Raw genomic sequence first — 26868 nt, 5'->3', positions numbered from 1 at the left:
AAAAGCAACTGCGTAAACACAAATCAAGAGGTTCAAAAATGTAATTAATGCACAATATATCGAACAAGAAAACACAAAAAACGGTGGAGACTCTGAATCAACTTTTTTTCCTGAGAACGCTTTTTAAAGTCAAACTTTATTCACTTAGCTTAGCAACCCACCCCCAAAAACAAACAGACCGCAAACCAAGAAACAATTTGTCTAAAACTTTATCAAATAGTGATTACAATGAGCAAGTATCTGTATGATAATTTCACTGGAATGTATAAAAGTGTTGCTGAGTCTTGATCCCATCAAACAGCAGCGTCTGTTTTAGAGCATAGCACGCACTGTTACATTTCTGTGTATGATTACTTGCCGCAATGCTGTACAAATATGTGAACGGAAATCTTCTCTTAACATCCAGGAAAATCACTCCCGTTTTGTCCAACTGGCGACTGACTTGTACACGACCATAGTAAGGTCCATCTGTCCATCTACACTAATAAAAGCAATCAAACGCCTTTACTAGTACTGTACAAGTACACATGGTACTTAACATTGTCAAGTTACCAACCTCAAGGTTCTTTCTCGTTAGTAACGTTACATCATCACTGACAAGAAGAATCAACTGACTGACTGACTAACTTATTTGGCTTATTATTTTCTCTGATTTTTTTTACAATATCAACAGCTGAATTAAGTACAAATGTACACCCTGTATTGAACATAAACTGATACAGTCGAACCTGCTCTTGCGACCACCTGCCCACAACGACCACTCTGATGGATCGCAGACGAGTGTTTCTTCAATATAATTCTCTTTTCCATAGCGAACACCTGTCCATAACAACCAATTTTAGTCGGTCGCGATATCGCGAGGGTTGTCTTTATTGACAAGTTTGACCGTATTACAATTGTTTAATCAGCTGTATCTTCTTCTTCTGCGTTCGTGGGCTGAAACTCCCATGTACACTCGTGTTTTTTGCACGAATGGAATTCTACGTGTATGAACGTTTTTACCCCGCCATTTAGGCAGCCATACGCCGTTTTTGGAGGAAGCATGCTGGGTATTTTCGTGTTTCTATAACCCACCGAACTCTGACATGGATTACAGGATCTTTTTCGTGCGCACTTGGTCTTGTGCTTGCGTGTACACACGGGGGTGTTCGGACACCGAGGAGAGTCTGCACACAAAGTTGACTCTGAGAAATAAATATCTCGCCGAACGTGGGGACGAACTCACGCTGACAGCGGCCAACTGGATACAAATCCAGCGCGCTACCGACTGAGCTACATCCCCGCCAATCAGCTGTATCAAAAACTCAATTTTACCCTGTATTGAGCATAAATGTGCAAATGAGATGGCACACAATGTGGAGTATCAATCAATCAAAAATCACCGTCAATGAGAATTTAAGTCAAACAACATTGTGAGTCTTTAAGGCTTATCTTCACCATTCAGTAATAATAATTGTGGAAACGCAAACCTGCTGTTAACTTTCATTTCATTTTTTCTTCTCTCTGAATACTTTTGTGTGATTTGTTCATTACACCAGCACCAATGTTCTGTCTAAAGAGCAAGAACATAACCCAAAAAACAAAAACTCATCAGGCAGCCACATTCTGTCTTCAGTGAGCCAAATGAAAGCCTAACGGCCAGGTCCGTACAGCCAGTTTTTCATGATGTTCTTCTCTTGCTGGCGAGCGGCGATAACATCGGCCGGGTCGCCTGGGTTCTTGCCTCGCAGGTCAAGGTGGTGGGCACCGCTGGGGATCTGAATGGCCACCAGGGAGGGAGACAGCGATTCCAGAACACCGCCCCCTGACCAGGGGTCAAGCAGGCCGTTGCTGAAATGGAAGGAAAGAGTGGTTGATAGACTAATCTCCATTTTTCGTGCTTCTGTGCTGTTGTTGTTGTTGAATTTTTGTTGTCATAATTCTTATTGCTGTTGTTTTGATTGGTTTGAATTATGAACTTATAATATTGTCTGCCACTTTATTCTTTTGTCTCTAAGAGCACACTCATAAGTTTATCTTGTTGTGCTCCTTTATTATATCATACACTCCATGGCTTTGTAAACTTGTATCTGAATAAAATACCGTTTAAACCAAGGAAACAGTGGTACAGTAGAACCGGCCATGTGATGCCCCTTTGATGAGAGGACACCTACAAAAGGACACGTTCTGTAGTCCCTTTGTCCATTGTCTTGACCAAAGTGTGCCTGTCATGACTGGACACTTCTTATTCTTCTGTGTCCATGGGCTGTAACTCCCACATATACTTGTGGTTTTGCACAAGTGGGTTTTTGAGTGTATGACCGTTTCCCCCCCCCCCCCCCCCCCCCCCCCCCCCCCCTGCCATTTGGGTATCCACAATCTCATTTTGGTAAATGCATGCTGGGTATTTTTATGTTTCTATAAATCACCAAACTCTTGGATTACAGGATCTTTTTTACGTGCATACTTGGTCTTGTGCTTGCGTATACACATGAAGTGGGATAAGGCGCTAGCAGGTCTGTTCATAAATATACCTGGGAGCTAGACCGGAAATGTTTTCTCCCATAATCCACCAGACGCGGCCTTGATTCAAACCCCGAACCTTCCACATAGCAGTCAATGTCTTATCCACTAAGCTATTGCTCCTGCCGTTGACATACACAAGTTGGACTTGGAACAACATTTACAGAAACTATTAAGTCTCTTGCAAGACCTATTTGTACAGTAAGAAAAATGCTAACATTTACACATTGAAAATTTTAATTTAAATACGTTTTCCTTTCTCACCTGAAAATAATATTGGAGGCCGCCTTGATGTCTTTGCCCCAGTAGTTGAGAGAGATCCAGTTCTCCCTGGGCATGACTCCGTGCTCGTACTTGCAGGTCGCTGCGTAAGAGCTGAAGTCCCAGTCAATGTTGTAGAACATGTTGGTGTTGTTGGAACACATGGGCATCACCATTTCTGTACACGCCTGGAAGAAAAAACACAGACATTTATTGATCACCTACCGGCGGGGATGTAGCTCAGTCGGTAGCGCGCTGGATTTGTATCCAGTTGGACGCTGTCAGCGTGAGTTCGTCCCCACGTTCGGAGAGAGATTTATTTCTCAGAGTCAACTTTGTGTGCCGACTCTCCTCGGTGTCCGAACACCCCCGTGTGTACACGCAAGCACAAGACCAAGTGCGCACGAAAAAATCCTGTAATCCATGTCAGAGTTCGGTGGGTTATAGAAACACAAAAATACCCAGCATGCTTCCTCCGAAAACGGCGTATGGCTGCCTAAATGACGAGGTAAAAAAAACGGTCATACACGTAAAATTCCACTCGTGCAAAAAACACGAGTGTACGTGGGAGTTTCAGCCCACGAACGCAGAAGAAGAAGAAGAAGAAGATGACCTACAATGTGCAGTGCAAGTCCCCTTTTGAGACCCCCCCGATTGAAGACTCTCTCATATTAACCTCTGTAAATTGACCCACATTTTAAGACTCCTTCCTTTTCAAGACCTGATTTTCTTGCCTTTTTATGTCTTAAAAGAAGGGGTTCACTGCAGTAGGGTACCCAGTTATAACAAGGTGTATGGGGTGACAGGGAGAGGCAGCAGTTGTTTTTAGTTCAACGGGAACGCTGGTCTTCACTTCTGTCTGAGAGAAAGGTCATAGGGATAACAGTAGCCACACCCCGTTACACCGCTTCTGCTGCCCGGTTAAACAGAGTCAGAGGCTCATGCATTCCTTTAGACCTAAACAATAAAGGAAAAATACTTCTAGAAAAGGAAGTCAAATGGAGGTAGTCAATTAAATGGAGGTAATTTTACAGAGGTTATGAACATGAAAACTGAGAAAACAAGGAGGGGGGGAGCCTAAAACTGAGGTACCCGGGTTGAGGTGCACGAAAGGAAACTGGGTTCTACCCAGCTAGATGGGAACAAGCCGTGGCGTCTGACTGGTTGAAAGTTCAGCCAATCTGATCCCCAACTGCATACCACCCATTTGGGTGGCACCCAGTTTTGCTTCGTGCGCCTCAGTCTAGGTACCATTGTCTGTCTACAACATTTCTCTATTTCTGTTCTCTGCCTATATTATGTCTTTCTATCAGTCCCATTCTCTCTCTGACAGTCTCAGTCTACGTGTCTGTCTCTACTCTTCTGTCTGGTTGTCTGTCTCGATCTCCTTCCATACATACATAATTTCTCACCTGATAGCCCCAGCCCTGGTCGCCCAGGTTTCCTGTGGCCTCCTCAGACATGTTGATGCATGAGGCTTGCCCAGTATAGTTGAAGTACATCTTCACTCCCTCTGCCACCGCCGCGATCAGTGCTTTGTCTTTCAGAGGTTCAGACAGGTGCTTGCAAAATTCCTGCAGAAATACCCGAGAACTTAATATTAAGGTCCTTTGCATTGTGATGGAACTCGAATGATAAAAAACAAATTACAAAGGAATGCATAAAGGCGTGTGTGTATAAAGGCGCAACACTTTCAGTCAGTCATATTTGGCACTTAAATGTTGATTTAATTTTCACAGGTAAAATAACATCAGTACAGACATAATTCAGATCACACAGTCAGACATACTGGGTCATCTGGAGAGTTTTAAGAGAAACTTTACAGTTTACAGTACTGGTCATTGTTTTATGAGAATTATGAATTGCATGCACACAAATCCAGAAACAAGGTCCACAAGGCTTTACATAATACTTTCACTGTGAACAGTTTTAAAGAACCCACCCCACCCTCCTTTTAACAAAACTACAACATACAAATGGACCCCAGCATCTTACAACCAGTAGACTCTAGAATGAAACCGGACAGAAGCATTTGACGAACCAAGATTACCTTGCACAACAAACCTGTATCGGCTATCCCATACAACTGATCAAGGAATAATGCATACTTCTTAAATTTGTTACACGTTAACATTACCGGAACAGCTAGTTTGTGAAAAAGTCCAGTCCCAAACCTCCAGCACAAAAAAGCAATTAAACATACCTTCGCTGGCCACATGGACACTGACCACAATGGCCCCAACCAGAGTGAGAGCGTTGCAGCCTAAATGCCTACTTTTTTCATTTCATTTTTTCCACTTTCATTACTTTATTGTCCCATTGCTGGGAAATGCAGGTCACTTCCTCCCAGTGAAAAGCTAGCAGCAACAGAGTCGCGCTACCCAGGTGTGTGTGTTGAGGTGTAATCACCCATCTACACTGTTATGTGCAACAGTGGTTACATGGGGGTGGAACGTATCTGAGTCTGCACATAAAGTTGACCCGTGTCAGTTCCGGCCCGGATTCGAACCTGTGACACGCGGATCACAAGTCCATGTGCTCTACCAACTGAGCTACCAGGCCCCCTCTGCAGTAAGTGTAGAAAACAAAACAAAACCTACCCTTCACAGTATCCATCAGCTGAATTCTTTGTTAACAAGGCCCAGAGGTAAATTTCCAAGAACATACAAGGAGACCGCAGCAGCCAGATCCCATCTCAAACAGAACTCTACAATTGACATGTCAGTCTAGCCGGTGACGTAGAAGAAACGTGAAGCTACTATGAATAGCTCGCGCTCTTCGCCGGCAGACAACTCTGCAGAGCCTGCTGTTAAGGGAGACTACAGCGTCACCTTGTCACACTAGGAATATTTTGGGAGCAAAAAGAAAACAGACTTTGTTGATGTTGTTTTTCTTTTTTTTTAATAATTCATGCATAATTCATAACACACCGCTTTAAGAAGAATTTAATGCACAAACCTTTGCAGGCCACGCAGGCAGTGGCTCCAGGAAAGAAGCTGGATATGGATAGTCCACCATTGCGATATTACCCAAAACTTCCACCAACCAATCCAGCAGGTCCGACAAGGCATATTTATCCTCTATAGGCTTGCATAACTTGAATGTCTCTCCAAGAAACTGCAGATCCCCAGCTGAATACGAAAGAAGCAAGGTGACAAGAGGGAATCAGGAAAATACTCACAGTGGAACCTCCTGTTAAGACCTCCAGAAATGGGAGAAAATCTGGTGTAAGAAGAGGGGGAGTCTGGGGTATATTGACAGACGTTATCAGCAGAAAATCTGGTGTAAGAAGAGGGGGAGTCTGGGGTATATTGACAGACGTTATCAGCAGAAAATCTGGTGTAAGAAGAGGGGGAGTCTGGGGTATATTGACAGACGTTATCAGCAGAAAATCTGATAAAGCAGGGTCTTATAGGTCCAAATGTCCTGGCTATTTCTGCAAAGTAGGAAGACCGGCAGAAATAGCCAGGACATTTGGACCTATAAGACCCTGCTTTCTCAGATTTTCTGCTCATAGCAGGTAGAGCCGTATTAAACAAATCTTTTAACCAAAAACCATTAATAGATTTGTAATGTCCAATCTACTTGTTGTGATAGTCCACTCACATTGGACTTTAACTGTTTCATCAGAAATTAACAGCAAGGAGATTTCACACTACAATAAACTGAACAAAGCATACTTATCCTCTCTGGCACTGCACAAGCCATAGTGCCTTTCCCTAAGTAAAGATGCCAGATCACCAGCTGTGCAAGGTGAAAAGAGGGGAAGCAAAGCCAATGCATGTACTTACCCTCTACAGGTCCACACAAGGCAAAGAGTGCTGGTGTCAAACTCACGACTAGTGTCAGTAAAAAAAAAGCAGACATACCTGCAAACACAGCTTCAACTTGGACACTAATGCAGGTGGTTGTGGTCCAAAACAGAAAGTGTTTTGAGGCTGAGAAAAGAAGGTAGGGGAGGTGGAGGGGTTCCTACCTTAACCGGCCACGCAGGTAACGGCTCGAGAAAGGATGCAGGGTAGGGATAGTCTACCATGGCCATGTTACCATAGACTCCGGCCAGCCAATCCAACAGGTTCGACAAGTCATCCTTACTCTCTATTGGCTTACAAAAGTCGAACGTCTTGGTCAGAAAATCCAATTCTACGGCTGAAATTAGAAACAATTAAACATCTGTAGACCAAACTTCTGTAATTCCGGGACTATAAGGTACAATTTTCATACTGAATTTTGACTAATGCATCTTTGTTTTTTGTTTTCAAAAAGTGCTTAGGGATGTTCATTTAGTCTCGTTATGACCAGTTCACTGTTCCAGTCTTTCCTTTGTTCTGCTTGTGCCTAATACATCATCAGCAACACCTATCCCATAGATTGTTCTCATTTTTATGCATACAAGCACACAAAAACACACGCACACACAAGCGTGAGTTGTGCTTTGTATAATACGTTTGCTTCTGGATTTACTTTTTATTTGTGTCCTGAAGAAGCCTCCCTAGTCAAAAATGTTGACGTTTGTACTTGTGCTGTCTTGGCGAGTACAGTTTTTCAACATTATTTGTCTCACCAACAGTCATCTTGTTTTTTAGACTGTGTATATGAAGCACCTTGTAGCCCCCAAAGTACAGTACCAAATGCACCCAGCGTACCTTGACCGGCCATGCGGGCAGTGGCTCCAGAAAGGATGCTGGGTAAGGATAGTTCACGACAGCAAGGTTAACGTAAATGTTGTGGACCCAATCCGTCAGGTCCTTGAGGCCGTATTTATTGTTTATGGGATCACATAAGCTGAAAGCCTTGCTGATAAAATCCATACCACCAACTGAACGACAAACACGCAAACCAAGGTTAACATGAAAGAGAATAAGAAAAGAACTTTTGATATAAGTGTACATATCTAAAAGCAGCTAGTCATGCAGATTATGCTTAGTAAGCAAAGAATAAATGTTTAAAATTTAAAAGATGAACATTTCCACCTACACACAATTGAACTTAAACTTTGCCTGCTAACAATTCTTTTTCATTAAAAATGGTAAACCCATATCTGTTTTTTCAAACCCAATATCAATGAAAAAACAACTCAAAACAAAGTTATTTTGTTGATGAAACAATTTTCTTCATATTTTTAATTTTAGGATACTGTACATGCAATGGTTCAAATTAAAATTCTTATAATATCCTCCCCAATCACATTGCGTAACCTAAAGTCCACATAGAATAAGTCATTTTGATACCAAATACTGAAATAGAAAATCAAACAAGTCTTTATCTTGAAGCACTCAATTCTAATTTCTGACAAGTTTGTCAAATACTTAAACAAATTATTTAAAATAAATTTAGTTACACGTACAGTAATGTTTTTCCAAAATAAGATTTGCTTTAAGAGCGACTTAATGCTTAACTGAAGTGAAAAGATTGTATTCGTCATATTAATTCAGAGACAGAAAGGAAAAGAAAAGGAAAGCACAAAAAGAGCATAAATTGCAAAGAAATTGAAATAGTACCGATTACTGAAACAGAGGGCGGGGATGTAGCTCAGTCGGTAGCGCGCTGGATTTGTATCCAGTTGGCCGCTGTCCGCGTGAGTTCGTCCCCACGTTCGGCGAGAGATTTATTTCTCAGAGTCAACTTTGTGTGCAGACTCTCCTCGGTGTCCGAACACCCCCGTGTGTACACGCAAGCACAAGACCAAGTGCTCACGAAAAAGATCCTGTAATCCATGTCAGAGTTCGGTGGGTTATAGAAACACGAAAATACCCAGCATGCTTCCTCCGAAAGCGGCGTATGGCTGCCTAAATGGCGGGGTAAAAACGGTCATACACGTAAAAGCCGTGGGAGTTTCAGCCCATGAACGAACAAACAAAAACAAACAAACTGAAACAGAAATGCTTCCTGGAATTTTGTTTATAAAACACCACAACCAAGCCAAGCAACCCAAAACCCTTAAGGCAAAGCCCAAAACAACAACGAAACTTACAAAAACAACCAGGAAACCAAACAATAAAGCACCCCCAACCACCAAAAAAAAAGAAGAAAAAAAAGAAGAAATAAAGCAAAAGGTGGGTACTCCAACAACTCAAATTCTCAGAAAAAGTACAGTGGAAAAAAAGGACAATGGTGCAGGTGAAGAGACTGTGTAAAGCTGGAATGGAAGTGAGGGATAAGCCACAATACAAATTAAAAGGGCATGCAGCTGATCAAGTCTACAATATATATACTGGCCCTATAAGCACACCCCACAGCAGTTTGCTTCGTGCAGATAGCTGGCAATCTGGTCTTTTTCAGCAAGGAAATTCAGCTTGTGTAAACCCTACAAGGATAAGCTTGCATTAATTTCTACACATCCTAGATTGGCTGCCTTATTCTTCAGGCATTACAAACCAAATTACAACCACTAAAAACACACCACTAACAATAGTAACATGTGAATAGAATCTCAAACCTGGATCAACAGATTGAACCTTTTTAAGACCTTGTTTTCTCAGACTTTCTGTTCTTAACCTCTGTAAAATGACCCCCATTTTAAGACTCCTTCCTTTTTAAGACCTTGTTTTTTCAGACTTTCTGTTCATAACCTCTGTAAAATGACCCCCATTTTAAGACTCCCTCCTTTTTAAGACCTTGTTTTCTCAGACTTTCTGTTCATAACCTGTGTAAAATGACACCCATTTTAAGACTCCCTCCTTTTTAAGACCCGATTTTCTCAGACTTTCTGTTCATAACCTCTGTAAAATGACCCCCATTTTGGCGGGGATGTAGCTCAGTCGGTAGCACGCTGGATTTGTATCCAGTTGGCCGCTGTCCGTGTGAGTTCGTCCCCACATTCGGCGAGAGATTTATTTCTCAGTCAACTTTGTGTGCAGACTCTCCTCGGTGTCCGAACACCCCCGTGTGTTCACGCAAGCACAAGACCAAGTGCGCACGAAAAAGATCCTGTAATCCATGTCAGAGTTCGGTGGGTTATAGAAACACGAAAATACCCAGCATGCTTCCTCCGAAAACGGCGTATGGATGCCTAAATGCAAAAAACACGAGTGTACATGGGAGTTTCAGCCCACAAACGCAAAAGAAGAAGAAGAAGAAGACCCCCATTTTAAGACTCCCTCCTTTTTAAGACCCGATTTTCTCAGACTTTCTGTTCATAACCTCAGTAAAATTACCCCCATTTTAAGACTCCCTCCTTTTTAAGACCTGATTTTCTCAGATTTGTGGAAATCTTAAAAGGGAGGTTCCACTGTACTTGCACATCTGCTCTCAGGGTGAGAAGCAAGTTGGGTTGGATGTGGTTGTGGAACAGCAAGAGCAGGAGAACATTTGAACTCTGACCTGCACCCATGCCTATGGCTGCAAATGTATACCAGCCGAGGCGAAGGTTGTCTCCGCATGTTTTCGACACATCGTAGTAAGCGTTAGATGCAGTTACATAAAAAGAGCCGCAATCGGCCAACCCTGGGAACTGCCATACAGGAGCTGAGGCAGCCAGCGCTCTGATGATGTGAAAATAAAAAAAGATCTCTTGTGGTGAACGCACCAATTAACAAGCTTTCCGCTTCAAGTTAGCCTTCCATTATTACTTGAAATGTCAGCAAAACCTAAGACCTGGTTCTGCAGGCCTTGACGAGAGCTGGTCCCACGCTGAAAGGAAATTTATAATGAAGCTCCAAATCATTTTGCCACTTTCCAATTATTTTTTTCAAAAATATTTATAGTAGGATGAATTCTTAACCTCTGTTAATTACCCCTATTTTAAGACTCCCTCTTTTTTAGGACCTGATTATCTCAGATTGTTGGTCTTAAAAGAGGGTTCCACTGTATCTAGGTCCTCAGAATTTCAGCATACTAAGAACTTTGTTGCCAGCGACAACAACACATTCATTAAAAAAAAAAACCCGACTTTGGTCTCAGAGTTATATACATGTACTTTCAAAATTGTTGGTTTTATTGTAATTAACAGCATTTGCATTTTCACAGTAAGTGGCACAATGAATTGAAAATATACATCTTAGCATACATAAAAACTTCATCTTCTTTGAAATGCAAGCAACTCACGCCAAAGAGATGTCATAGCGCCCCAGGAGTATGCAATATTGTCCACACACTGCTGGGACCCAGTCTGGAATGTTCTCTGCACAACTTCATAAAAGCTTCCACACGGAGCCAGTCCTTCAAACTGCCATATTGGGGCTGAGGCTGCTAAAGAACTGGAATGGGCATTGAAAGACGAATACGTGTATCATAATCGTAATCATCATCGTCGTCATCATCAACCATCACCATCACCACCACCACCACCACCATCAGCAGCAAGGATACTTTATTTCAAAGGTACAGAACTAACACTAATCTTCTTACACGAGGTTGACATTGGTGTTGGTTAAAATATGTTATCTCCCTTTAGCCTCTTCGTCCACGTACTGAAATAGCTATGTAAACCTAACTCTTTTTTACAATGTTTTTTTGAGGATGAAAGTCGCTTGTTCATTTCAATGCTTGTTATTCTCTCAGGTACCAGGAGACTGGTTTCGCATAACTCTCACTTACTCTATTGCACAGGTTGTAAACATTTAGAGTGCTGACTTAATTCCCTTTGTTTTTTAAACCTATACTCAGAAGATACAGAACTGATGACATGCCTTCTGACAAGAGGTTGACGGTGTGGGTTAAAACACAAACAGATATACAGATGGATGTACAGACAGGCTGACCAACAGCCAGACTCTCCTCCCCGTCACTCTTACAGAGAATAGCTTAAACGTTTTTACAGAGCAAAGGAATCTTGCTCAGCTAATTTAGAACAATTTTCAGTACAGTGGAACCCCCATTTTAAGACACCCCAATGTAATACTCCCTCCCTTTTAAGACCCTTTTTTCAGATTTTCTGTTCACTACCTCTGTAAATTTACCCCCATTTTAAGAATCCCTCCTATTTAACTTTAAGTCCTGATTTTCTCAGAATGTTTGAGGTCTTAAAAGGGGGGTTCCACTGTATTTCACAAGAGAAATAGAGAATACTACACGGCTTGCTGTGTCATACCAGATTTATACAAGTTGGTTATTTAAACATTGAACTGCGAGCGAAAGCAAGCTGTTCACTATTTGAAAAGCAACGAGTGTAAATCTGGTACGAAACAGCAAGCCATGTAGTACAGCTGATGGGGTCTATGTCGACCAAAAGAGTGGGATTCCCTGTAGGTAGAGTTCCTGTAGGTGGAGTTCCTGTATACAGGGAATACCACAGGTCGTAGTTCCTGTACAGTTTCGCTAATATCGCTGAAAGTCACGTGATGCTTAGCAACATCGGTAGAATTTGATGTTTATCGATCTTTTTCGATATTTCTTAGAAATTCGAGTATGGTTTGCAAGTTTTATTGAAGAACTCCACCCTGTGGGATTCCCTGTATACAGGGATTCCACCTACAGGGAATCCCACTCTTTTGGTCGACATAGACCCCATCAGCTGTACTACATATTCTGTTTATCCTACATACTGTACTTACGTGTATTTTACTGAAAATGTCCTGCTAAATTGAAGACGCTTGTTTTAGAACCTCGATCTCTTCTAAAGCCTCGTGCAATCTATTACGTCAAAGTAAAGAAACGTCACTCTGAAAGTGTTAGTTCTAAAAATTCATCGAGGGTAATTAGCGAGCGCAATTTTTTTCTTCTATAATGACGTTTGTCTCAGTGACTTTGGCATCATAAGCAGTGGAAAAACAGGTCCCTGCCAGACTTGCCTGACATGACCTCATTTACATGATATACTCACGTGTGATTTGAACGATTATTATCTCACGAGTGTCTCTCTCACGTATAAAAAGAGTTTACAAAAATCACAGTCATCTTACCCGAGAACCAAATTGGGATACTTGAGTCTCATCCAGGCAGACAGCATACCCCCGTAGGAGCCACCCATGGTGATCACTTGGCTCTTTGCCGCCCCTGGCACAGTCTGCTTGATGAACTTGATCAGCTCTGCAAAGTCTGCCATCGCCTGCTCCGCTGTCAGATAGTTCAGCATTGTGTTGTTCTGAAATACACACACAATTAAGTAGAAGTCCAATGCCAAGGCACTGCATACCCCCAGCGAAGGACAAATTCTCTCTCTCTCTCTCTCTCTCTCTCTCTCTCTCTCTCTCTCTCTCTCTCTCTCTCTCTCTCTCTCTCTCTCTCTCTCTCTCTCTCTCTCTCTCTCTCTCTCTCTCTCTCTCTCTCTCTCTCTCTCTCTCTCTCTTTATGAATTACAAAAATATGTTCTTTATTACATGTATTATGTGGAATCTATGTTGCGATTTTCCATCATCATCATCAACATCATCAACATCATCATCATTATCATCATCAATTATCATCATCATCATTTACACCATATAATCATTGTAAGCATTAGTGTAAATGTTGGTATTGTGTGAATTTTACCGTCGATCACTTTGCATGTGTAACCTCAATTAACATGTTGCATGTTTCGCTTTTGATTTGTATGTTGCTTACTTTGTTGTTTGTGTTTATTTGCTTGTTTGCTTACTTGTTGATTGTTTGCTGGGTCGTTCATTTAATTTGTTTATTTGTCATGTTGCTTTACTTGTTTATCATCTATTAGACATTTGTATTAGAAGTGAGGACCGGTTGTAAGAAAAGGCGTCGCCTTAAACCTCTATCCTTGAAAAATAAAGTTCCATCATCATCTCTCTGTCTCTCTCTCTGTCTCTCTCTCTGTCTCTCTCTCGTCGATTTTGCAAAAGCATTCGACGTCATTAATCATGAGTTACTTTTAAGAAAATTAGCTGAGTATAGATTGTCACCCCAAACCCTATGCCTCCTCTCATCTTTCTTAGCCGAACGAGAGCAATCCGTCTGCGTGAATTCCACTTTGTCAAGTAAAAGACCGGTGTTATATGGAGTCCCCCAGGGTTCTGTCCTTGGGCCACTTCTTTTCTCTCTGTATATTAATGATCTTCCTTTTAGTGTAAATGATGATTGTGAACTATTTGCTGATGATACGACCATACACAGTTCTGATAAAAAATTAGACAAAGTTTATTTATCATTGCAGAACAGTGTAGATGATCTCATTAATTGGACGGAATATAACCACATGAGTCTTCACCCCCAAAAGACCAAATACATGTTAATTACAACTGAACAAGGCAAAAAAGACAAAACATCAAGAATAATCCTCATTCCTTATTAATTGGCAACCATGCAATAGCGGAAATAGGAGATCACAAAGTTTTGGGAGTAAATATCGATAATAATTTATCTTGGACCCATCATGTTAGATCGTTGTGTAAAACCATGTCGAGGAAAATATATATGTTGAACAGAATAAAGCACTTTCTTGATCCACACTCAAGGTTATTATTTTATAATGCATACATACAAACCATCACGGATTATTGTTCGACCATCTGGGACTCAGCCAGTGCAAACATTTTAAAACCACTGTATAGTCTACACAGACAAGCACTAAAATCAGTTATATTAAAACAATCCAGTCTTGTTTTGGACGATTATAAAAAACTTAAGATTTTGCCCTTAAAAGAAAGATTTAAATCAAATAAAGGTGTGCTCCTTCACAAAATCCTTTCCGGCCATGCACCGAGTGCTTTCATTACAAAATTTAAAGCCAAACCAAGCCAAAAATTAAACGTCCCCATCCCGCGGATAGATCTCTTTAAATCAAGTTTAGCTTATTCTGGCAGCGTTTTGTGGAATTCTCTCCCGGAATCAGTTCGAGTCCCAACAAGTCTCAATACTTTCAAAAAACACCTCTCATTACATTTAATGTCAAATTACGAAAAGTCACAGTGATGGAAGACTTCGTTCTGATTATTTTCATATTGATCATATCTGTCCATAAAGCATCAGTGTTTCATAACGCAAGAATGTATGTATAGCCTACAACGTGTATATAGTCATGTGAATAGTTTTTCTGCCTTTTTTTTATTTTAATTTTTTAAATTTTTTTTACTGTCATGCTTATCTTTTGTAATTGTTTTACGTTTGTATATATATATATATATATATATGTATTTAAGATTAGAATAGTCCCTCTCTGGGCGAGGGCTGGTTGAAAAGAAGCTCGTTTATATTGCTTATGCCACAACCCTCGTAAAATAAAATTTGATTTGATTTGATTTGATCTCTCTCTCTCTCTCTCTCTCTCTCTCTCTCTCTCTCTCTCTCTCTCTCTCTCTCTCTCTCTCTCTCTCTCACACACATTCACACACCCCAAGTCACACACACACACACACACACACACACACACACACACACACACACACACACACACACACACACACACACACACACACACACACACACACACACACACACACACACACACACACACACAGTAACACTAACACATGTGCACAAAATGAACACACACACACACACACCACGCGAGAGAAAGACTACGTCATGCCTAGGACGTCATGATGCATTAATTGACGTCAAAGACTTTCGACCGTGACGTAATCTTCTTACGCGAGCTTTATCCATAGACTTGGAAACTACGGAATTTCTACCCGGCCAAAGCGGCCTTAGGTGGCGTTTGCTCAAAAAATGGGGGCGCCTATTGCACCCACCGTATTTTAGTTAGTATGTTCCCAATTTTTGTGAACTTCCATCTCCAACCGTAGCCCCTGATCGGGCACAACGAATCCTTCTTTATCATGTATTATCGGTATGAAAATTTCTCAAGTCGGTTACAGTGGAATACCTCCAGCTTCGCTGGGATAAAATGGTGACAAAGATGTAGGTTTACATAGGCAGAGTATAAAAATGGAATTTGATGAGGTCAATTTTTGTAATCTCCTGTGAATCATTACCTCACTGGCATCTTGAAAGCGAGTTACATCCAAGCTTCCAAGATAAGTTCATTATTCGTATCATAATAGTTTGTCTGTCTACTTAAATGACCACTGGGTCGACGTAAGTACTTGTAAATGTAACGTATTGTTTTGTCAATAATCAACGTTCCTATAACCTACAATTGATTCGAGATTTGATGAGGGTGGATTGATAGAGATGGTTTGAAACAGAAGGTTACTGTTGTATGGAAGGAGAGACAGACAGACAGACAGAAGAGTAGAGACAGACACGCAGAGAGAGAGAGAGAGAATCAGACATGCACAGACCGATAGAAAGACATAGAGGCAGAAAACAGAAAATTAGACAAACTATAACAGTAAAATGCTGACATATGAAGAAAGAGCAGGGCAAAGAAACAGCCCAAGAGAAACAGTCATGCATGGAATAGGACAAACAAAACAACACATGCAAGACCACAAGAGATAAACTATCCATACGGCATAAGAATCTTTTCCGTAGGGCAGGGATTCCCCGTAGTAACGGTGCTCAGCGAACACCAAGAGTGCCTTGAACTCAGGGGCTGTGTCCCACATGAAACCCTGAAAAACAAATGTAAAGCGGCAATCAGAATGAATCAATGTATTTGTCTTGTGTACACTAACACAGCTGCACATAAATTCCGATTTCAGGAAAAAGCATTCAAAACAAAATTGTGAAAAATGAATTAATGTAAACTTGCACTACTTGTATACATCAAACACAACTGCACATAATAATATATATCTGAATTCAGAAGAAGGCCAGCTTTATGTTTCAGAACCATGTGATCACATGCACTTATTCTGTCTAAAGCTCATCGTCTCATGAGAACCAATTTTAACCACATAAATAAAAGCAATGGAAAACAAGTCGCGTAAGGCAAAATTACTACATTTAGTCAAGCTGTGGAACTCACAGAATGAAACTGAACGCACTGCATTTTTTTACAATGACCGTAGTCCGCGGCTCCTGCAAAACGCAGTGAAACTGACGAGCCTGTTTAGCGCGGTAGTGGTTTCGCTGTGCTGCATAGCACGCTTTTCTGTACCTCTCTTCGTTTTAACTTTCTGAGCATATTTTTAACCCAAACATATCATATCTATATGTTTTTGGAATCAGGAACCGACAAGGAATAAGATGAAATTGTTTTTAAATCGATTTCGGAAATTTAATTTTGATCATAATTTTTATATTTTTAATTTTCAGAGCTTGTTTTTAATTCGAATATAACATATTTATATGTTTTTGGAATCAGAAAATGATGAAGAATAAGAGGAATGTAATTTTGGATCATTTTATAAAAAAAAAATTTATTTACAATTTTCAGATTTTTAATGACCAAATTCATTTATTAATTTTTAAGCCACCAAGCTGAAATGCAATACCAAAGTCCGGGCTTCGTCGAAGATTGCTTTACAAAAATTTATATCAATTTGATTGAAAAATGAGGGTGTGACAGTGCCGCCTCAACTTTTACAAAAAGCCGGATATGACGTCATCAAAGACATTTATCCAAAAAATGAAAAAAATGTCTGGGGATATCATACCCAGGAACTCTCATGTCAAATTTCATAAAGATCGGTCCAGTAGTTTACTCTGAATCGCTCTACACACACACACACACAGACACACACACACACACACACATACACCACGACCCTCGTCTCGATTCCCCCTCTACAGTGGAGTCCGGGTACAACGAATCTCAAGGAAGATACATTTTAGTTCGTTATATCAGTAATTCGCTGTAGACTTTTCAACCCTAAATGGCCTCAAGACAAGTTTTCCCACTCACCTTCAAATGATTGTCCCATCGATCTTTCCTTGGAGAGTACAATCTCTGCATGTTTTCAACAGCTTCATAATATAATCCATAGAGAGGCATAGTTCAAATGTTCACTTTACTGTAATTTTAGAAGTAAAATTTAAAAAGTCGTGTAAAAGCATGTACGGTATTTTCCGGGTCATAAGACGCGACTTTTTTCCTCGAGTGTATCAAAATAGGAAAAAAATCAAAGAGACCACCTGAGTACCAGTCAAACAACTTGTGATAATGCATGTTTCAGAGCTCTACTAGTACTAGGTACTACCCTGGCCATGTTTCTTCTCAAGACATCAAAGAGACCGCCCCATAGGTTAAACTCGGTCACTGACCCCGGTGCAGTGTTTGTTATAAGAGGGGTTCGTTATGCAAATGAGTTCAAAAGGTTGGTTGTAGCCGGAAAGTAACAAGTAAGAAATAGAAGACTGTCTGCCGGGAAATCAATGGCAGTTCGTTAAAAGCGGGATTTCGTTATACCCAGGTTAGTTATAGCTGGACTCCACTGTATGTTAAAACATTTAGTCAAAACTTGACTAAATGTAAAAAGACCTCACAACCATTTAAGTAGCAAAAGCTGTAGTTCATCATGCACTTACAATATAGGTTTTATATGTTGTGCTGTTATGCGCTTACAGGGGCGGACGAGGGGGGGTGCACAGGGTGCGGGTGCACCCCCCCTCCAGCAAAAAATAAAAAATAAAAAAATTTGGAAAGCTGATTCTATGACCATTTCTAAGTTCAAATGGCACCAGATGGCACCATTTTGCTTCTTAGGGCCAAAAATTTTTCCGGGGGAGCATGCCCCCGGACCCCCCTAGCAAATTCGGGCGCTTCGCGCCCATCACATTCACTTTCAATTCAAAGTGCACCCCCCCTTACAAAGCAACTGATCCGCCCCTGGCTTAGTTACAGATTTAGTCAATAACATTGTAATAATATGACATCAGATAAGGTCAAAGATAAAACATCATATTATTACAACACATGTGTGTTCAAAAGAATAGAGTATTGTTTAAAAGTAACCGGCAGAACAAAGTTGATAGCATTGTTCAAAAGGAGATTCAAAATTATGTAAAAGGAATCATGCAAAACTAACAGTGTTGTTGCAAAACCAAGCAATGTCCCCTTCATTTCCTGTGTAGAAGAAAATTGGTCCACCATCGTCATTCCAAAATTGATTGGATACCAGATAGCGCTGCTGATATGTCTGGGTGTTGTCAAATCCAAAATGATCCACCTAAAAAAATTTTAAAAATAAATGTAAAAAAGACAAGCAAAAAAGACACCTGTATAAATTTGTAAACAGTGGTGGGATAGGTCTCAATTAAACAGTGGAAACTCAACTTATCTTCTTAAAACCACAAAGAAAGGGATAAAAGTAGACAGATAAGAAAATGTTGAATGAAAAGTAAAAATCCTATCAGTATCATAATCTATATATCATACAATGTTGTCAAAGGAATTGTCAGTGGTGGTCCCAAGACATTTGTCATTTTGTGCTTATAATCAACTGTGCCTGAATGCAACTCGGTGACATACTTACATTCTGGGTCATGTACATTGTTTTGTAACTGAACTCGCTGGGCAAGGCATTCCGAAGCTTTGGGTTGTACGGTGACCTGAACTTCCGATACCTAAAAGCATCAGAAGAGGGTAAATAAACGAGCGCAAGAAAGAGCGCAAGCAACTTCAACGCGTCCACCATTTTGAACAATTGTGGAGTCACGTGCAGAGACAGGAGTCATGTGATGTTTTGGGCAGGGGAAATAACTGATGATTTTAGAAATTGTTAAACTCTTTTGTGTAAAGAGTCTAAGATAGTAAGAAGGTAAACGAAGAAAAGCAGACTATCAAAATGAACACGTTTCTTTCGCGTTTGAACACAATATTTGCCTTCACGCTCAGCGTGATGGCTGCATTGACATTTTGCTGTTTTCTCACAACTGCATTTAACAGCCATAAAAGCAAGATCGACATCGGGACATCGAAAGTGACCGTGTGAGTGTTACAAATTCAACAGCCCCATATGCCATTCGGCAAGATGACGTGTTGTTGTGATGTTAACTCAGAACTATGCCATAATTAAATTAGAGACTGAAATGTGATGGTTTAAAATATTCGTTATTTGCTATAATCGCCAGGGCAGCGTGCTCAGGCTAATAAGCACGGGTACGCACACTTGTTTGCACAGCAGATGTTTCCTTATTTTGATCAGACCGGCTAGTCTGCTACTGCTGACCTGTTGTAACTTTCTGTTTCAGGAAAAATGTACCAGACTATTCAGCAGACAGGGAACGCAGTGATCTGGGATTTGTTGTGTTTGACATGTCAGCAGATATCCTTTACGTACAAATTAACTTCCATGTTGAACAGGATGTAATGTAATAAGGGATAGGATAACACTGGTCAAGTCCAGTAATTGTAATTCACTATTAGATCTGTTACTGTGGATGTTGTCAGCTTAGTTTATCGAGGTCTGTCGTTTGCCTACTTCAGCAGCGATTCTTGAGTGTTGGCCATGCAGACAAAAGAGACAGGTGTGCCAACAAAAAGAGTCATGTGTCGCTGATTTGTCCACCAAGGGCAAGGGCGATTACGCGTGAATTCTGATGTCAAACGACAGACCTCGATGTAAAAAGTATTACTGATGCTAGAATAGGAAGTAAGTACCAGGATATCTTTCAACATGTGTGCTGCGCCAATATTTTTTCCTTTCTTGTTATGCTCACTTTGATTGTTTAAACCCCATACACTTGTGCATGCATGCGCACAAGTTTTTATATTGCATATTTTACAAATTGATAATTGAGACAGACTGGACTGGTCACCACATAATCTGATGATCCATAGATGTTATGCTGACTTGAAGTTTAACAATCTACCTGCTGAATAAGTTCTGACCCATTGGTTTTCTGAAACTGTGAAAGACTTACTGGCTTTAGATTATAATTATCACGAGCAGATATATTATAAAATGGTAATGCGCACCTATAAATCTGGGCACATGTTAAAAATCCAAATGTAAAAATGTTAACTGAGGAACATTGCTAGTTTCTTTGTTTGTTTGTTAATGTTAACCTGCACATGTTGTAAAATGGTTGTTTTCCTTCACTGGTTCACATTTGACGCCTTTGTTCAACTGGAATGTGAAACAGCTTTTCCTGTACCTCACTGCTGAATACAAGACAGCCGATAATGTGAGTCCATACAGTAAAAAGATTCCTGTTGTTGTTTTGATAGTGGTAGTGGAGGATGAGAACATTTTTGTATTTGTAATTTATTGTGTGCCACAGGAACCCAAAGAGTTATAACAATCTTCATGCATGTAATCCAGTAAAGTCAAGTATTCAACAAGGACATAACCAGATTGCCATTGCTTCTGATCAAAAGTAACATTCTATGATAAGCTGCAAGGTTTTCTCATTCAGTAACTTCTTGGGATTCACAGTATTAATGAATGCAATTTATTGTTATGACAGGTGCTAAACCAAGTGGTCTTGTGGGACAAGATTATTGTGCGAGGGGAGAATGCCATCCTGAACCTGAAGAATGCCAACACCAAATACTACTTCTGGGACTATGGAAATGGACTGAAGTAAGTTGCAAACAAGTGATGGTTGCAATGTGAACATGCAATGAGTTTAGGTAAAAATATTCGTCACTGCTAACTGGTGGGTGGACAGTGGAAACTGGTAGTGGTTGAGTGATGGCAAGAATGCACAGATCAATGTATGGGCACACATGTATGTGTGTGTGTTCAGTTTGCAGAAGCAGGATGCCTTTATTGAATGTTTCCAGTGGGTTGGAATGAGCATATCTCCAATTATTATATATATAGCATATTTACCTTTAAAAGTGGTTGCAAGCATGTGTTAGAGAATGATGTGTGGCTCTGTTCTGTGTGCAGGGGAAATGAGAATGTGACAATGTCTTTGTCATGGAACGTTGTCCCCAATGCTGGAACACTGCCAAAGGTCATGGGAGATGGTCGTCACCGCATACAGTTCCCAACTGAATACTCTGCCGGAAGATTCTAGTGCCTAGGATGCTAAACATCAAAATGTGCTTTTTCTCTTTCTTCAAATTCTGTCCAATTTTCTTTGTCTTTTCATTGTTCTTTCTTTTTTGTTTGTTTTGTGAATGTTTTGTTAAATGTACCTGAATGAGTATTTTGTTGTTGATTGTGATTGCAAGAGGTTGAATGACTTGTTGGGAGACTGTTGTTACATGTTATTAAAAGATTTTACAGTTGTATGTTGTAAGCATCAAATTTGAATGCGTAATTTACAAAGGAGTGTTTGATTTATGATTTGCATTTTCATCTCATCAAGGCATTTGTCGTGTGTGTGTGTTTTGTCATACTGGTGCTTGGGGAATGTCTGTAGAAAGCATGATATTTTTTCTTGATGGAAGTGGTTCTGGGTGAATAAAAATGAAAGAACTCGAGATGTGCTTGTGCTTACTGTATGTTGGACCCAGTGCATTATTACTACTTATATGCAGTCATTTTATTATTCACCCACACAGCCAAAAAACACATGGGCCAATCAGCATCAACGAAAATGCTTCAATTTTATTTCGTCCACATCGAATCTCTCACAAAACTCTTTTCCCACTTCATAATTTCAGTTTTTCCTGAATCACAATCCTGCAAACAAATGCAAGTGTACGTCAACAATCAGTAACCACATCAAAGACTCAGCAATTTTGCCTACCTATTCTGGCTGATCAGTATTAGTACTTCATAATGGCTGCACTCTTGACATGGTTAAAGGCGATGTCGGACGCAAAACACAATGTTTTCAGAAAATACTCTTGCTAAAATCATTGGAAAAACAACTGTTTTGAGGATGTCGCACACGAAACGCCCAGATTAAGCGCACTGCGTGTTTTCACAGAAATACAAGAGTTGAGGTTGGCGGAACCGAGTCACGTGAGTTGATCGTCCGCGTTCACTGGCTGACAACCAAAACATGTTTTCAGATTTTAGAGCATGTTCAAAAACGCAAAGCGGAAACACGAAAGTCTTTTTGAAAACGTAGTTTGGGGGATGTCACACTGTTTTGTGTTTGTTTTGCAAGAAAACACTGTTTTGCATCTGACATGGCCTTAGAGTAATCGGTAAATACACATACAAATAATGTAGCAAACGTGACGACACCTCTGAAAGAACAGAGTCGTCATTTTCAAATGGTTTTGTTGGAACTCTCAATTGGAAATGTACCAAGAAATCACTTGTTTTAATTGTTCACAAACACGACACAGTCTGCGTCACTGGCATACATATACATCAGCCGAATCATCAATACAGAGAACTTCAGACGTACGCTCAACCTTCGAACCAAAATGTTGCCCGTCACTTGCATACATTGCACAGAACATTACGCCTTTCTAAATATTACCCTTTTTTTGTGTGTTAACCCTTTGTAGTGTTGAAATTGCACAACGCATATGTCACATGGGGTTTGTTGCAATCATCAATAAAGTTACAAAAATTAGACAGTATCTATTGGTTTGAGGTACACATATACAGACATAGCCATTAAAAAAATTAGTGTAGTGGTTTTCACCTTCACAACCATTTTAATTTTGGATGATTTGCTTGCCAAAATGGGAAAGAAATCCCTTTTGAGTGCATTTTTGTGTGATTTGATGATGTGTGACGTGTAAGCAAATAAACAAATACCAATCTCTCACAAGATTAAAAAAATCCTCTTTTTTTCTGATTATCATGACTTGATTTCTACCCGGGACTACTTCCAATTCAGTAGGGGGGCGACTATCCTCTACCCGGCGGGTCCCCAGGTGGCGGATAGGGGAACGGCCCCCAGATATGGTTATTGAGCCAGGAACTAAGGGCAGGGTAACCCCGAAAGAAACCTAAGGGCTGAAGTCGGAGGATCTGGGCCAACAGGCGCACCTTAACCAACCATGTTTGTTTGTTTATTTGTTGCTTAACGTCCAGCCGACTACGCAGAGCCATATCAGGACGAGGAAGGGGGGGATGAAGGGGGCCACTTGTCAAGCGATTCCTGTTTACAAATGCACTAACCCATTACTTGTGTCCCAGCAGGCTTTAGTAAAACTAAATTAATACCTACTGGAAGATTACCAGTTTCCAGTATGTTAAAATAGGCTTAACCTATCTACTGCTGGACTTACATCAGAACACTAACAGATTAAACTATACATGAATCGCGAGACAAGCGGCAAGAGAAGAGATTTTTTGGAAAAAATACAGGTGAATGAGCAAGAAGGCAGAAAAAAGAAAAGAATTCATGAAGAAAAAGAGAGCATGACAGGAAAGAGGAACCAAAAATCTACCTAACAGCAAACTAGAAAGCTCCTGCGGTTCCAAAAACAGGAGGGGCCTTTAATTTCATAACCGCAACCTTAACCAACCATAGATCCACGCAAATCGCAAGAAGATTTCTATGACATACAACTCGGCTCACCGCTGAACAAAATGTTGACACATCACTTGCATATTCCTGTACAAATCAAACTTTCAAATAGAAAAGAGAACAAAAGTCAGAAGAACGTGCCTATCACGCTCTCCTGTTATACTGAAAGTTACAAAAATGCATTAAAATCTAAATACAAAAATGGTTTGTTAAAAGAAACTCAATAAAAATCTGCCTTACTGAAGTACATGTACTTATGTTCTTTAAAGTACCAAACTGATTAGTGTCGAAAAAAGAAATTTGCATGATTTTCCTCGTGTCAATATACATTACAAAAAGGGATCAAAAGCATCTGCCAGAATTAATGGTAATGGAACATTCAATTATGAATATTTGTGACAATAAAGGACAACGTGAGCAGAACTTTGAGGAAAGTCTGTTGTATTACATGATTAACAAGATAATACCCATGTTATTTGTAGATGAATATCATGATTGCACATAACAACAAACAAACTCTTGACAATCAATTTGTTTGCATTACATATTTCTAATGTCATCAACCAAGGTAATGCACATGGCAATACATTTCCTTCTGAATATCATATGGGTAAGAAACACTTAGGCTGGAGAACTAACACAAGACTGTGTAAACTGATAGAAAAACATGCATAAAAGCTGGCACTACAAATGCACACACATCTCAAATTTTGTTTAATTACTACTGTGGAAAGCCAAAAGCAAACAGCTAGAAACTGTCCATGCTTTTCTTACATTCATGATCCAGCAAGTTAGTGTGTGCACACAAACAAAAAACAATAGTTGTCCGTAGGAAATATTCTAGGCTAACACTTCACAGTTCATCTGCTAAACACAAAGTGTGTGTGTGAGAGAGAGAAAAATGTTCTTTTTACCATTGCCATGACAACGTGACATTTTCACAGAAACAGCAGAGTGAGCCTGTAAACATTTGAATACCCCCCTCCTCAAGAACCGCTTTCCTGTTCCTTCCTTTTACACTGATAATAATCATAACAACAACAAAATGATTATGAATATATTAATTTAACCAAACCTAGATTGTGTTTGTAAAGAATCACAGAAAAGTATTCAAACTTTACCACCGAAACATTGACTCCTAACCACCATTTTACTCAACAAAAACTCTGCATGACTTATTCGATACTTAACACAACTAGCTAAAAGATTCAGGTAACAAGCACGCAGTGACTATTTGTCACATGCATGTGACTTCAGTTTTTCATTTGTCCTTCCGTCTGCTCGTCTAAAAAATACACTGCCATACTCCTAAAAAAAGCTACAGCAGTCTTCTAAATAATTACGTTTCAGGGAGATTGAAACAGGCAAAGGAAAACACCTTTCATTCTCATCGTTTTGTTGTGAAAAAAGAAGACTAGAAAATCTAAAACATTTTTACTAACCAACCTCTTGATTACAGTTGAGGAGATTTCCTATAAAGGTAGATTACAAAAGCACAACAGAACAAGACAAAGCAACAGATTAGAATCATTGCAATTCAAATCAAGTATCATGATTAGCTCTCTTGACCAAAAGAAACACTAACAAGAAAACACAATATTTCTCTCCTAGCTGATAACAAGGTTTTTCTTTCCTTTCAATTCATAATTACAATAAACAATCAAAAAAAAAAAGTGTCTTCATTATTCATCGTTGCACAAAATATAACAAATAACAATTTTCACACCAATATACATGTACAATCACACCCATTTCTTTACTTTTCTGCAAGCAATCTTTATTTTTACAAAACCATCCAGAACATCATCTACATACCAGAAAGCACATTGTCAGTCGAAGCAACAGCTAAATATGGTGATGCAGGCAATTCTCAAAACCGTCCATATAATTATGATGTCTAACATACCAGCTTATTTCGCAAAGTATGAAACCATCTTTAACGCCATTTAAGGACTTACATGTAGTCCTGAAGTTCACCTGCAGCAGCGAAAAGACCTGCTTGGGACCAAATCACTGATTCAGATTCTGATTGGTTGAAATCTCAAATAAATCTCAAATTCAACCAATCCGACCCAGCGCTTGGTTCCTATTCAATGGGTAATTAAGGACATGCATTGTAATTAACAGCTGGGTTGTTTTTTTCTGTCAGATCTTACAGTTACATAAATGTTTGAGATTTCAAATAAAGAATTGCCAACATTTGCTGCTCTTACAAATTGGCTTGCTAGAAAGCACTCACACATTTCCCCTCCTCTTTTTACACACACATCTCTTTCATTCTCCATGCGATCTGACTTTCACTCAATCCCAAGCAGGAGTAAGAAATTCATGCATTCACTGTAACTAAAACAACTGGTATTAGCCATTTTAGATGAAAATGATCATTGAAGAAAAGAAAGAGGAAAACAAACAAAAATAAAACAAATAACCTCTCAAATCACTAAACAAGATTTTTCATAGAATTCCTAGATTATTGATGGGTCTTATACATAGAAACATTATTATCAAAAGCTTAAACATAAAAGGTAAAAATAAAAAAGAGGGAAATTTAATCTCTTGACAAAATTCGTGATTTCAACTTCCTTTTCAAACTAGAAAAATGAGTTATTAAAAAAAACCGAAACATGGCCTGATCACAGTAAGTTTTCAATTATACTTCTCCCAAAATTCTCTCACACAGCTGAGTTAAAGTAGCCTGTGGTTTTCGTGCAAAGTTCAATGTATGTACACACATAACCTGGCGTAACTATACACAAATATGCACAGGGAAACAAGTTGCAGGGACATCGCTCAATGTATAGTACAGTCTGTACAAAACAGGTGACAAAACTGTACACATTTACAGGATCAAGAACTAACACACATTCGAGCACAAGAAATAGCTGTGTCACTCCCTGGACTGGTAGAAGAGAATGTAACCTGATTCTGAGTTTTTCTGCATGTCTGACGGAATCCCATAAAACTCCTCAATCTGACTGGCATCAATTTTCTGAAAGAACACAAAGCCAAAACTGAACTTCACACCAAAAC

General features: G+C 39.8%; 3 protein-coding genes across 6 annotated transcripts in view; 1 reads left to right on the top strand and 2 right to left on the bottom strand.

The window, feature by feature from the left end:
* LOC138968876 (ubiquitin carboxyl-terminal hydrolase 46-like) overlaps positions 1-26868 on the bottom strand; it is a 158572-nt gene that overhangs the window by 106614 nt on the left and 25090 nt on the right. The window contains exons 9-10 of one of the 3 annotated variants that reach the window (XR_011456306.1): positions 23827-26827; positions 21994-23354 (exon numbers count right to left, since the gene is read on the bottom strand). Coding sequence is in view for 1 of the 3 variants with exons in the window: in XM_070341545.1 (XP_070197646.1) it covers positions 26726-26827 (102 nt within the window). In the remaining 2 variants the exon portion in view is untranslated. Of the gene's footprint in view, positions 1-21993; positions 26828-26868 lie in introns of those variants that run through there. The other 2 variants (XR_011456307.1, XM_070341545.1) reach the window with 2 other exon arrangements.
* Positions 26-19170, bottom strand: LOC138968870 (lysosomal Pro-X carboxypeptidase-like). Of its 2 annotated transcripts, none has more exons than XM_070341536.1 (9): positions 18978-19170; positions 18531-18671; positions 16071-16172; positions 12606-12787; positions 10810-10961; positions 5722-5894; positions 4176-4337; positions 2767-2951; positions 26-1830 (listed from the first exon to the last, which is right to left on the bottom strand). In XM_070341536.1, the coding sequence occupies exons 1-9, from the start codon at positions 19137-19139 to the stop codon at positions 1632-1634; spliced, it is 1458 nt and encodes a 485-aa protein (XP_070197637.1). In that variant the 5' UTR covers positions 19140-19170; the 3' UTR covers positions 26-1631. The 2 variants fall into 2 exon arrangements, with proteins under 2 accessions (XP_070197637.1, XP_070197636.1); XM_070341535.1 differs by lacking the exon at positions 5722-5894 and adding an exon at positions 6740-6912 and having other exon boundaries at positions 18978-19168.
* On the top strand, positions 19235-21880 carry LOC138968878 (signal peptidase complex subunit 3-like). Its single transcript, XM_070341548.1, has 5 exons — positions 19235-19432; positions 19696-19771; positions 20557-20631; positions 20914-21029; positions 21342-21880. Exons 1-5 carry the CDS (start codon positions 19290-19292, stop codon positions 21469-21471), a joined length of 540 nt encoding a protein of 179 aa, XP_070197649.1. The 5' UTR covers positions 19235-19289; the 3' UTR covers positions 21472-21880.

This window comes from Littorina saxatilis, linkage group LG6, assembly GCF_037325665.1.
Source record: "Littorina saxatilis isolate snail1 linkage group LG6, US_GU_Lsax_2.0, whole genome shotgun sequence".
Classification (NCBI taxonomy): domain Eukaryota; kingdom Metazoa; phylum Mollusca; class Gastropoda; order Littorinimorpha; family Littorinidae; genus Littorina; species Littorina saxatilis.
Note: the sequence above shows the minus strand (reverse complement) of the source record. Positions and strands in the feature narration are given on the sequence as shown.

Excerpts from the sequence above, each read along its gene's own strand:
- LOC138968870 (XM_070341536.1), bottom strand. The coding sequence starts at position 19,139 with ATGGTGGACGCGTTGAAGTTGCTTGCGCTCTTTCTTGCGCTCGTTTAT. Across the intron at positions 2,952-4,175 it reads ACCAGGGCTGGGGCTATCAG|GCGTGTACAGAAATGGTGAT; the intron begins GTGAGAAATTAT and ends TTTTTCTTCCAG. Across the intron at positions 1,831-2,766 it reads GCCTCCAATATTATTTTCAG|CAACGGCCTGCTTGACCCCT; the intron begins GTGAGAAAGGAA and ends CTTCCATTTCAG.
- LOC138968878 (XM_070341548.1), top strand. The coding sequence starts at position 19,290 with ATGAACACGTTTCTTTCGCGTTTGAACACAATATTTGCCTTCACGCTC. Across the intron at positions 19,772-20,556 it reads TGTTTGACATGTCAGCAGAT|TTGACGCCTTTGTTCAACTG; the intron begins ATCCTTTACGTA and ends ACTGGTTCACAT. Across the intron at positions 21,030-21,341 it reads GACTATGGAAATGGACTGAA|GGGAAATGAGAATGTGACAA; the intron begins GTAAGTTGCAAA and ends TTCTGTGTGCAG.